Raw genomic sequence first — 13,491 nt, 5'->3', positions numbered from 1 at the left:
ATAACACACAGTAACTTAGGAAAGTAAGGATAAAATCTAATGATCGATTATGCATAAATACACAAAGTAAAGGGAATAAATGAAACAATATCGTAGGGTACGGAACAGATTAACCAGAGACACTTCGAATGCGATGTGGCAGGGAGTTCAGAAGCCTAACGGCCTGCGGGAAGAATCTGTTTCCCATCCTGTCCATTCTTGTTTTTGTGCATCGGAGTCTCCTGCCTGATGGTAGAAAGTCAAAGAGGATGCTGGATGGGTGGGTGGGATCCTTGATAATACTAAGAGCCCTGCGTGTGCAGTGCTCCTGATAAATGTCCCTGATGGAGGGCAGGGTGACCCGTATGATCTTCTCGATCAGTCTCACTGTCCTTTGTAGGGCTTTCTGGTCCGATGCTCCATCCTTAAGTTTATGCCCCCTCATATTGACCATTTCTGTTCTGGGGAAAAAGTCTCTGGCTGTCCACATGATTGATGCTTTGTATCATTGTGTACACCTCTATCGAGTCACCGCTCAACCACCTTCACTCCAGAGAGAAAAGCCCTAGCTCACTTGACCTACTCTCACCTTCCAACTCCCCTTCATGTCCTTGCCCGTCCTGTTACCACCTCCATTTCAGCCTCTTGTGTCTCTCTTTGCCCTGGGTCTCACCCTCTGGCGTTCCCTCTGAAACTTCAGTTTCCTCTATGGATGGCTGTGTGAAAGCTCCTCTGACCTGTCTCGGCATGGTTCGGTGTCACACACTGATCGGTGGGTGAAATTCCACAGAACACTTAGCTCCAGGTGTTCTCCATTGTCCCTGAAAATAGATACAGGTAAATTGGGGGACCGCGTCATCAAGCACCTCTGCTCCATTCACCAAAAGCTTGACTTCCTGGTGGCCAAATCTTTTTCATTCCCATTCCCATTCCCATTCTAATGTGTCAGCCCGTGGCCTCCTCTTGTGCCAAGAAGAGGCCGCGCTCAGGGTGGAAGAGCAACACTTTATATTCCGTCTGGGTAGCCTCCAACCTGATGACATAAATATTGATCTCTACTTTCGGTGAACCAATTCCTTCCTCTATTCCTCACTCCGACCTCTTACCTCTTCTCACCTGCCTATCACCTCCCCCTGGGTCCCTTCTCCCTTCCCTTTCTCCTATTGTCCACTCTCCTCTCCCATCAGATTCCTTCCTCTCCAGCCCTTCACCTCTCCTACCAACCTGGCTTCACTCGTCACCTTCCAGCCGTCCTCCTTCCCCTCCCCCCTTCCCCACCTGTTTACTCTGGAGTCTCCCCTCTTCCTTCTCAGTCCTGAAGAAGGGTCTTGGCCCAAAACGTTGACTGTTTATTCATTTCTATAGATGCTGCCTGACCTGCTGAGTCCCCCCCCCCAGCACTTTGTGCGTGTAACTTCACATCTTTTTTTTCGTTCCGCAGCACTTGTCTCCGAACCACCGGAAAGGAAGCTATCCGTTGAGGATAAAGGTACGATATTAGTGTGGGTGCAGGCGCGGGCGGGGAGGTTGCTGGTGGGGGCTTGGCTTCCTGGGACAAGCAGATGAACGTGATTTGCTGAGATTGTTGGAATGACGTTGGTAAAGGAGCGGGTGGGTGGGGGTGAGTGTGTTTGGGTGGGGACTGAGCCTGCAGAGAACCGCTATGCTCCGGCCGTGACGGGGAAACGCTGCACTGCCTTCCCGCGATGGTACTACGACTCCGCGCGGCAGCCCTGCCTGTCCTTCATCTACGGTGGCTGTGGAGGGAACAAGAACAACTTCGTCTCCGAGGAGAGCTGCTTGGCTGCTTGCTCGGGGAAGACAGGTTAGTACACGGTGAAGCCAGACCTGGCCACAGCCGATCTACGTCGAAACAGGCGGTGAAATGCATTGCTTGTGTTAACAACCAAGCGTATGCTAAGGGCAGCCCACAAGTTTCGTCACACATACGGGTGCCAAGATATTATGCCCACAGTGTTCTGCAGAATACCTCTCCCTGGTGTCCCCACTCCTTCTCTTTTTCCTATGGTCTGCTCTCTCTTCCTAACAGATGCCTCTTTCTTCAGCCTTCTACCTTTTCCACCTATCAGCTCCCAGCTTCTTTCTTCATCCCCTCTCCCCACCTACTTTTCCCCTCACCTGGTCTTATCTATCACCTGCCAGCTTGTGTTCCTTCACCTTCTGACTGCTGCTCTCTTTTCTAGTCTTGAGAGGGTGTCTCGGCCCAAAATCTTGTCTGTTTATTCCCCTCCAGAGCTGGTGCCTGACCTGCTGAGTTCCTCCAGCGTTTCCGTCTTCGTTAATTCTCTTCTTGTCACATTCAAAGTAAATTTATTATCATAGGACATCTTTGCCACCATATACAACCCTGAGATTCATTTTCTTGTGGGAATTCACACAGTAAAGACAAGAAACGCAGCAGAATTAATCAAAGACGGGCCCCAACAAGATGGACAGAGTGCAAAACACAACAAGCTGTACAGATACAAAAAGAAGAAATAATAATAAATAAATAAGCAATAAATATCAAGAACATGAGATGAAGAGTCCCTGAAAGTGAGTCTATTGGTTGTGGGAACCTTTCACTGATGGGGTGAGTGAAGTTGTCCCCTTTGGTTCAAGAGCCTGATGGCTGAGGGTAATAACTGTTCCAGAACCTGGTGGTGCGAGTCCTGAGGCTCCTGTACCTCCTTCCTAATGGCAGCAGCGAGAAAAAAGCAGGGCCTAGGTGGTGGGGGTCCTTGATGATGGATGCTGCTTTCCTGCGAGAGCGCTCTGCGTATATAGTGGAAAAGCTTTTCTTTTTTTCCACTGCCTCCCAGCACTTGTCAGCGTTAAACTCGTGATATGTACGGAGAGAATGTCTATATATATATATATATACACACACACTATTAATTCATCAAATTAGTTATAAACTTGATATAATCTTACAATGATATAAGGTGCAGAACAGACAGACGAAGAGCAGGATCTGGGTGGCTGAAGTCCAAGATGTTTTATTTATTGAAATACAGTGTGGAACCAGCCCTTCTGGTTCTTTGAGACACACCACCCAGCAGCCCCCGGATTTAATCCTGGCCTAATCATGGGACAGTTTACAATGACAAATTAACCTACTAACCGACTGCGGGAGGACACCAAAGTACCCAGAAGAAACCCACCCGGTCACAGGGAAAACGTACAAATTCCTTAGAGGCCTGTCTGAGCCCCCCCCCCACCCCCCGCCATCAAGCTGTAGCAGCGTTGTGCTACCGCTGTGGCATCCGCAGTATTATGGCTGCCTTCCCGAGCCGGGGTCCATGGATGGTTAGTTTCAGTCCTGTGGGATCTGTATGTCCAGTTCAAAGATTCAAAGTACATTTATTTATCAAAGAGTGTATGTAATATACCACCCTGAGATTCATCTTCCCACAGACAGCCACGAAACACAGAAACACCCTGGAACCAACCCGTTCAAAGGAAAACATCGAACATCAAACCCCCCCCCCACACAAAACAAATTGTGCAGATGGCAACAGAAAAAAAACAGAGTGAGAATGCAGAATCTACAACATAAAATCAAAAGGCATATTCTGGTACAGTTCACCCTGATTATCTGCAGGCCACCCCGATTCAAAATCGCCCAAAAGTAGAACCAATAAAGAGCAACTAAGACTACAATTAGAACACATTATAAACCCGAATTAGGGTCCTAATCCACAATCCGTGTCGATTAAACCTTGTTCCGGCATCATCTGCCGACGGCATAAAGGGAGAGAGAGATCACTTGAACACAGGGACCTTCCCTTGGGAGCAGCAAGAGAGAGAGAAGGACTGCCACATTCAGACACCGTCTCCAGCAGCAGCGACTGAGGGCCGGTACACTGCGCTGAATGCTCACTTCCTCTCCGCACCCGCCCCAGTGATCTCAATCTTCAGTCAATTTCCAAAACAATATTACATTTCAATGGTTTTCCCAAACGATAACATGCCTAAATTTGGAAAAAAATTAGGAGTGGTACTTTGGAACCTTCAGTTAAACTTGAAGAAACTTGGAGGCCATTTATTCAATATTCTCATATGATGCAAGTTGGCCCTTTCTGAATCCTTTGTAGTAATTTTTTAGTTCAGGTATAGAGGAGCGGAGTTAACGACAACTAATAATTTTAGCTGATGTAATATGACAGGCCAAACTTTGTTTTTTTTCTGTTAGTTTTTCTTTAGTTTAGGGGGTTTTCTATTTTTTTCCTCTTTATAAAATATCTTTTTCATGGTCAGTTACTTGAGATTGGGAGGCTAAACTATTTTTTTTTACTCGGAATCTGTGCTTGTTCGTGTTAACTGTTACTATTGTAATCCAGATCTTTATGTATCATTACTATTACTGTTTAATTTTGAAACTTAATAAAAAGATTGAAAAAGAAAGAATTGCCAAAAAATATATATTATTTGAAGCTTGAAGGTGCAGCAGAGATTTACGAGAGTAAATTCCAGAAATGAGGGACATCACTGTCTAAAATAAATTAGTGAAATTAGGGTTGCTATTCCTGGAGGTAAAAATGGTCCGTCTGCATTGGCAGAATGGCTAATGCTAGCATGGTAACGTAGGGGTTAGCGTAAGACTTCACAATGCCAGCCATCCAGGTTCAATTCCCACTACTGTCTATAAAGAGTTGGTACGTTCTCCCTGTCACGGCATGGGTTTCCTCTGTGTGCCCCAGTGACCTCCCACAGTGCAAAGACTTACCGGTCGGTAGGTAGGTTTACTGATCATTGTAAATTGCCCTGTGATTAGGCTAGGATTAAATTGGGTGATGGCTGGGTGGCACGGGTCAGGGTTAGTGAGTTGTAGGTTTGCTATTTTGGTGCCGGAGGTGTGCCAACACTTGTGGGTTGCCCCCCAGCACATCTTCGGCCAGCGTTGGTCACTGACACAAACAGCACATTTCACTGTATGCTTCGATGTACGTGTGACAAATCTGTGTGTTTGACTGTGGGTGGGGCAAGAGCAGCCCTCTGCACTGAGTACACTGTGAGACGGTGAGTTGGTTCCACTGCTCCTAATAAAAGGTTCTCAAAGGTTGCCTGGGTTTCATCTCCTAAGTTACAGAGAAAAGTTGAACAAGTTAGGTCTTTATTCTTTGGAGCATAGAAGGTTGAGGGGGGACTTGATAGAGGTGTTTAAAATTATGAGGGGGATTGATAGAGTTGACGTGGATAGGCTTTTTCCATGGAGAATGGGGGAGATTCAAACAAGAGGACATGAGTTGAGAGTTAAAGGGCAAAAGTTTAGGGGTAACATGAGGGGGAACTTCTTTACTCAGAGAGTTGTAGCTGTGTGGAACGAGCTTCCAGCAGAAGTGGTTGAGGCAAGTTCGATGTTGTCGTTTAAAGTTAAATTGGATAGATATACGGACAGGAAAGGAATGGAGGGTTATGGGCTGAGTGCAGGTCGGTGGGACTAGGTGAGAGTAAGAATTCGGCACGGACTAGAAGGGCCGGGATGGCCTGTTTCTGTGCTGTAATTGTTATATGGTTAATACTGAGATGTGGGAGACCAGGGAATCCCAGGGGTGTTGTACCTCCAAGGAGGTGTAGAGCACACCCGTGAATCTATCGTTCTGACCATACTACACCTTCCCAGACCCTCACCACCCAGGACATGCCTGCTTCTCAGAGAGGAGCTACAGGAGCCTGAACGAAGGGTCTCGGCCTGAAACGTTGACTCTACCTCTTCCTAGAGATGCTGCCTGGCCTGCTGCGTTCACCAGCAACTTTGATGTGCGGAGCCTGAAGGAATAGCTTCTCCGCTCCCCCAACGACGTCTGGATATTCAACCCATGAACACGACCTCACTACTTTTTTTATTTCTATTTTTGCACTACTTATTTACTTTAACTACGTGAATATATATATATTTTCACATTTCTTCCTCTAATACTATGTATTGCTTTGTACTGCTGCTGCAAAGACAGCAAATTTCAGGGCATACGCTGGTGATACTACACCTGATTCTGATTGTAAGAACGTTTAGCTTGTACATGAATAGGAGAGGTTGAGGGGGAAACGTGGGCAAGTAATACTAGCCTTGGTCGTCATGGACAAGTTGGGTTTAAAGACCTGTTTGTGTACAGTATCAACCTCGTTCGTTGGTTACGTGCTGTGTTGTATGACGTGGGCGGTCGTGGTCTTTCCATGTGACCATGATTGTGTGGTAAACTTCCACAGAAGTGGTTTGCCATTTCCTTCCTCTGGGCAGTGTCTTTACAACATGGGTGACCCCGCCATTATCAGTACTCTTCAGAGATTGTCTGCCTGGCGTCAGTGGTCGCATATCCAGGACTTGTGATGTGTACCGGCTGCCCAAGGGTGACCTGCAGGTTGTCCTTAATGTATCTTTTTCTACCACCAGCCCTGGCAGTGTGTTCATTGCACCCACTACAGAGTTTGTATACACACGTATATAAACACCTGTCTCTGACATCGCCCCTAAACTTACATCCATTCGCCTCAACAAGATGTCCTTCTGGCATTTGCCCTTGGTGCCCTGGGAGAAAGGCCCCCGAGGCCCTGGCTGCTCCCTCCGTACACCTCTATCAAGCTGCCTCTCATCCTCTCAGTCCTCGCTCAGACCTGGCCCTGATTGGCGTAAATCCCAGATTACACTGAGTGCTTCTCCACACCCCCTCCTGTCCCACAGCACGTGGGGTCTCCCTGAGTGGCAAGCTGAACAGAAGGTGCCGCACAGGCTACGGCTCTGAATGAACTTGGATGTTCGTGCAAGGGTTGCAACTTGATGAGGCAGTTCGTAATCTGGGGGTGTACTCACATCTTGTCTGTGTGTGGGCCGTGTAGGCCTTGGCGTCCTGGAGCCCTCAGGTCCCACACCACCAGGTTCAGGAACAGTTATTACCCCACAACCATCAGGCTCCTGAACCAGTGTGGGTAACTTCACTCAGCACAATGAGCCTCAGGTCTCACACCACCAGGTTCAGGAACAGTTATTACCCCACAACCATCAGGCTCCTGAACCAGTGTGGATAACTTCACTCAGCACAATGAGCCTCAGGTCTCACACCACCAGGTTCAGGAACAGTTATTACCCCACAACCATCAGGCTCCTGAACCAGTGTGGATAACTTCACTCACCACAATGAGCCTCAGGTCCCACACCACCAGGTTCAGGAACAGTTATTACCCCACAACCATCAGGCTCCTGAACCAGTGTGGATAACTTCACTCACATCAGCTCTGAACTGATTCCACAATCTGCAGGTTCACTTTGCAAGGACTGCACAACTCATTTTTTCAGTATTATTTTGAATTGTTTCTGTACTGTAGTTTTCCATGACTCCCTTTTGACAATTTGTTGTCTTTTATACATTGGTTGTTTGTCAGTGTGTGTTTACTACTGCCCATTATGACACTTGTGTTTAGGGCAGTATTGAAGGTGCTCCATCTCTGTCTGTCCATTCTATCGCACTCAGATGGAGAAGGATTCTTCATTGCTGTTTCTGTAACAGCTTTGTTTGACCAGTCAGGGTTGTTAGCCCTGAGCTGAACTCTTGAACCTGGAGGACCAGTGGACCACTCTTAGTCTGGCCTCTACCCTTTGACCTGTTTGGCATGGGTGACCCTACCAAGAGTCAAAGCGTAAAGCCCTGACTCCAGACAACATAACTCTCTGGGTCATTGAGGCACACAAACCCCACGACAAATTTGTTGTGGTCCTCCTGGAGGTTGTTTATGTATAGTTATTCATACATTCTATTGTATTTCTTGACTTTGCTTTAAATGCCTGCAAAAAAATGAAAAGCAATTACCATCCCAAGCAATAAAACGGACCTACACATCCACCCACTGACCCACCCCACCACTACGTTATCATTTCCTGTCTGTGTCACCTTATGTACGGACACTGCTGTGCCGAGCGCAACTTTATGGACATCAGCTATGTATATCAGCTATCGTGTGTATTTATATTTATTGTGATTTTATTTATTATTATTGTGTCTGCACCGAGACCATAGTCCTCCATACCCCTACCATCCATTTACCAATCTAATCTTCTCTTAAGTGTTGAAATCGAGCTCGCATGCACCACTTCTACACTCTTACCACCCTCTGAGTGTGGGGGTCAGCGTAACAATTCTTTTGTTCTCCTTTTCATTTGTATGCTGGAAATGGGGGTGATGGCGTGGAGATACGTCTCTACCAAAGGAGGTGTGAGGTGCTTCTTCCCTCCACTGGCCTGCAGGTCACCCTTGGGCAAGCTGTGGCACCTGCCTAGCCCCCCCCCCCACCCTCTTCCCTCCAGCCCCCTCCCGATCAGGGTCACGTGAAGCCATGTGAGCAGGTGGTGGATGGTCGTATGAGCAGCCAGTGCAGATCACAAGGCCTGGTGAGGTGACCACTGACACCAGGCAGACAATCTCTGAAGAATATTGATAATGGCCGGGGTCACCCACCTTGTAAAGACACTACCCAGGTGAAGGCAATGGCAAACCACTTCTGTAGAAAAATTTGTCAAGAACAATCATGGTCATGAAAAGACCATGATCGCCCATGTCATATGACACGGCACATAATGATGATGTAATATGACACGGCACATAATGATGATGTAATAAGACACAGCATATGATGGTGATGTCATATGATGTGGTGCATGAAGTCATATAACACAGCACAATGATGTCATAGGATATGGTGCATAATGATGACTGGTAATGACATTAAACAATTTTGAATGATAGGTAACTGGGAAAAGAGCGAAGACGGGGGCAAGCACGACGGGCAGCACCACTCCGGCTTCCGTCATCACGTGTCAGGTAAGCTCCAGTTAGTGAAGGCTCGCCCTCTGCATCAGGACAGAGGCAGACTCTGGTGCATGGGGCAGCCAGGGGGGAGAGCTGATGCTCTGTCCATGAACTTCGCTGTCAGTTTAAATGATAAGCAGCAAGCTGACGGCACAGAAGGAGACCATCCATGGTTAGGCTGAGTTGTTCTCCGATCTTGGCAATCCATTTGTAAATATTTCATCACTGTACGAGGAGACTTCGTTAGTGTGCTGTTGATTGTGGTGTGCCCTCTGAAAGCTTGGCCTTTATAGACTTATCAATCAGCTGATTGGACATCAATATGGAAACTCAGTTGTGACATTGGGACATTAGATTATGAGGACACGCAGTCCTCTTTTATTGTCATTTAGTAATGCATGCATTAAGAAATGATACAATATTCCTCCGGTGTGATATCACAGAAACACAGGACGGACCAAGACCGAAAAACTAACAAAAACCACATAATTATAACATATAGTTACAACAGTGCAACAACACCATAACTTGATGAAGAACAGGCCATGGCACAGTAGAAAAGTTCAAAGTCTCTCGAAAGTCCCACATCTCACGCAGACGGGAGAAGGAAGAAAACTCTCCCTGCCATGCCTGACCACAGTCCAACTCTGAGTCGTCCGAAAACTTCGAGCTCTGTTCAGCCCTCCGACACCGAGTACCGAGCACCACCTCTATCTGAACACTTCGACCTCCGCCTCGGTCGCCAGCAGCAGGCAAAGCCGGGGATTTTGGGGCCTTCCCTCCGGAGATTCTCGATCGCACAGTAGCAGCGGCAGCGAACCGGGCATTTCAGAAATTTCTCCAGATGTTCCTCTGTGCTTCTCACGTCTGTCTCCATCAAATCAGAATTGTCCATGGCCCCTATTTAACAGATACGATATCATTTCACCGAAGAGCTGCGCGCGCTGCGTCGCGCCGCCATCTTCTCCTCCTGCCTCTTGAGGGGGTCTCATCTCAAAATCTATCCACAAGGATCCAGGAACATCACCCGGCTATAAAGCAGAGTGACCAACTCTCCAGAGTCTCTACTGTGAAGATCGAGAGGGGCACAGATTCGACTGGGCATCAGTGAAAGTCGTGGCACAAGCAAACCACAGCATGCAAGAGAATTCCTAGAAGTGTGGTTTTCCGCAAACAATTCTTGAAACAGACATGTAAACTTCAATCCCATTTGAAGGCCAATGCAGGCAAAATTCCAGACCACGTACAAAGTTCGCCACACAACCCATCAGCAACAAGACCCCCTCCCTAAGTCACAATTGAGTTTCCGTAATGACCACAATTCCGCGGATTGATAAGTATATAAGGGCCAAGCATTCAGAGGACCCACCACAATCAACAGTGCACTGATGATGTCTCCTCGTATGGGGGCGAAATATTTGCAAGGAAATTTCCAAGTTCGGAGAACAACTCAACCCAACCATCAAACACCTGAGCTACACATTTTCCGAGTTATTTCAGGAGACCATTTGGCCTGTCAAGTACCCATGATGGTCACTGAATCTTCCCAATTTTTTAGTGAACTTCATAATGGTAGTGTTAACCCTTTCAGCCAGTGAGATCCAATCTCCTAATACCCCTGGGTGAAAGGGAATGGCTGTGACTCCCCTTACCCACAGATCCCTCAAATTTGCTCTTCAAGTTGATAGGGTGTGTTGGCCTTCAATAGTCAGGGGATTGAGTACACGAGCCATGAGGTAATGTTGCAGCTCTATAAAACCCTGGTTAGACGCACTTGAAGTCTTGTGTTCCGTTCTGGTCACATCATCATAGGGAGGATGTGGAAGCTTTAGAGAGGGTGCAGAGGAGATTTACCAGGATGCTGCCTGGATTAGAGAGCATGAGACATGAGCAGGATTTGGCCCATTGAGTCTGCTGCACCATTTCATCAGGGCTGATCCATTTTCTCTCTCGCAGGCCCAGTCTCCTGTCTCCTCCCTGAATAACTTCATGCCCTGACCAATCAAGAATCTATCAACCTCTTTCTTAAATATACATAAAGACTTGGCCTCCACAGATTCACCGCTCTCTGGTTAAAGAAATTACTCCTCATCTCCATTCTAAAAGGATGCCCCTCTGTTTCTGAGGCTGTGTCCTCTGGTCTTAGACACTCCCATCATAGGAAACATCCTCTTCACATCCACTCTAATTGAGGCCTTTCACCATTTGATAGGTTTCAATAAGGTCACCGCTCATTCTTCTGAATTCCAGTGAGTACAGGCCCAGGGCCATCAAACACTCCCCATATGACAAGCCATTCAATTCTGGAATCATTTTCATGAACCTCCTTTGAACCCTCTCCAGTGTCAACACATCCTGGGGGCCAAAACTGCTCTCAATACACCAGTACTCCCCAGTGCTTTATAAAGCCTCAACATTACATCCTTACCTTTCTATTCTAGTCCTCTTGAAATGAATGCTAACATTGCATTTGCCTTCCTCACCACGGACTCAGCCTGCAAATGAATATCTGATGAGGGTAGGTCAAGCAGGCCAGGACTTTGCAGGTTGAGAGGTGCCTTGACAGAGGTGTATAAGATAAGAAGCAAAGATCGAGGGAACAGCCAATGCCCTTTTCCCAGGGCGGAAACGGCTAATTCAGCAAGACCTACTATTAAGGTGATTGAAGGGAAATATGGAGGGCTAAGTTTTTTTTAAACACAGTGGTTATGCGTGGGATACCTTGCCGGGGTGGTGGTAGAGGCAGATACATTAGGGACATTTAAGAGACTCTTAGGAAGGCAACGGGATGGAGGGCTCTGTATTTGGGAAGAGTCAGAATGATCTTGGAGTATGTTAAAAGGTCAGTACAATAATGCAGGCCGAAGGGCCTGTACTGTGCTGTAATGTTCTGTGAACTAGCCCAGCAAGCCATTGTGGTCCAGGTGATGATGCTGGCCCTGTCAGAAATGTTCACAACCAGAGAGGCGGAATTATTGACACTTCGGGGTCTGATAGATCATTAATGGGGTGGATTTCAAAGGGAAATGTTTCTCTCCTGATGGTTTAAGGTGAGATCTCACTTTATCCCTCCTCTCTTGCCGCAGCGATCTCAATGGTGGTTCTCCTGGCCGTCTGCATCCTGGTACTCCTCGGAGGCGTCGTCTACTTCATCGTCAAGCTGGCAAAGGCTGACCACGTGGTGTCCTACCATCGCACGCGCTCCAGGGAGGACAAAGAGACCCTCATCAACACAGCGTAACCCCCGCAGAGGAGCTGACACCCAGCACTTGGGTGTGCAGCAAAGACATCCATCCCCATCTTTGCATCAGCATTACTAAAATAAGTGTATCCCAGTTTTGATCTCTACGGCTGTGCTGATGACATTACCTTATCCATAAACGTTTGTGTCTTAATCTTTTAAATTGTTTATGATGAAGGATAGTTTTTGCTGTCGTACCCCTGTGGGTCCTCCTTGTAGTTAGTTGACACGGGCAGATAATTAGTTCTGATGGCTTCTGCCTTGATGTGGAACCTCACTCTGATCTTGCCCCTTACCGTAGAGTACATTTGAGTGACTGAGGGATTTGTTTCGAAACCCAAAGGATGGGCATGATTTCCCCCCTCCCCCTTGTCTTTCTCCCTGGGCCTCCTGTCCCATGATCCTCTCATATCCCCTTCACCTGTCCAGCTCTTGGCTCCATCCCTCCCCCTCCTGTCTTCTCCTATCATTTTGGATCTCCACCTCCTCCTCCCACTTTGAAATCTCTTACTAGCTCTTCCTTCAGTTAGTCCTGACGAGGTGTCTCAGCCCGAAAGGTCAACTGTACCTCTTCCTAGAGATGCTGCCTGGTCTGCTGTGTTCACCAGCAACTTTGATGTGTGTTGCTTGAATTTCCAGCATCTGCAGAATTCCTCGTATTTATCCTTATCACTTTGGACAACAAAGATTTTGCTTCCTGAATACTTTTGGGTGTTACCTTAAAACTCCCTATCATGCAGCATTTTTATTAAAAATCACCTATATTTGTTATTTCAATTCATAATTCAAGTCAGAATAACAGATGCCAAGATTAAGGAAGGCATTTTTGTTGGTCCACAAATCAAACAGGTCATCAATGTCAGGCAATTTAAAGAACTTCTAGTGGGACCAGAGAAAATTGCATAGAAGGCATTCAAGGATGTTGTTGAAAACTTTCTTAGCAACTACAGACATCAAACTACGTGTAGCTGGTTAACATGCTTCAGGCATACAAAACCATGAAGTGCGACATGTCACTAAAGATTAATTTTCTGCATTCCCATTTAGACTTCTTCCCTGTAAATGTTGACACTGTCATTAACAAGCATGGTGAAAGGTTTCACCAGGACATTGCAGTCATGGAGAAACGGTATCAGAGTAACTGGAATCCATCAATGCTGGCAGATTATTGCTGGACACTTAAGTGAGAAGCCTCAGACACTGAGTACAAATGAAAATCATCAACAAAACATTTTTAGCTCGGTTGAAATATTGCAAAGTGTCAGCACTGTTGTGTAATTAAATGCAATATATTCAATAAAAGTTAATTTTTTGTTTCTCCAAATCTCCACATGATACAAGTAGTCTGAAATTCTATCTGTGTTCAGCTTCAAGCGGCCTATCATAAACAAAAAATCCTGAGGAAGGGACACTTTAAAAAAAAATTTGTTGTCCAGTGTTGTCAAATATATTAGATACAACCTTGAGATT

General features: G+C 46.6%; 1 protein-coding gene across 2 annotated transcripts in view; it reads left to right on the top strand.

Annotated features, from left to right (window-relative positions):
* spint2 (serine peptidase inhibitor, Kunitz type, 2) overlaps window positions 1–12,517 on the top strand; it is a 54,708-nt gene extending 42,191 nt beyond the window's left edge. For both annotated transcript variants that reach the window (XM_063063595.1, XM_063063594.1), the window contains 3 exons: window positions 1,421–1,468; window positions 8,718–8,792; window positions 11,867–12,517. In XM_063063595.1, coding sequence (XP_062919665.1) covers window positions 1,421–1,468; window positions 8,718–8,792; window positions 11,867–12,021 — 278 coding nt within the window. In that variant the 3' untranslated portion in view covers window positions 12,022–12,517. The remainder of the gene's footprint in view (window positions 1–1,420; window positions 1,469–8,717; window positions 8,793–11,866) is intronic.
* The last annotated feature ends 974 nt before the right edge of the window (window positions 12,518–13,491 follow it).

Source organism: Mobula hypostoma, chromosome 12 (genome assembly GCF_963921235.1).
Source record: "Mobula hypostoma chromosome 12, sMobHyp1.1, whole genome shotgun sequence".
NCBI lineage: Eukaryota > Metazoa > Chordata > Chondrichthyes > Myliobatiformes > Myliobatidae > Mobula > Mobula hypostoma.
The sequence above is the reverse complement of the archived record's forward strand: the minus strand, read 5'-3'. Positions and strand labels throughout refer to the sequence as shown.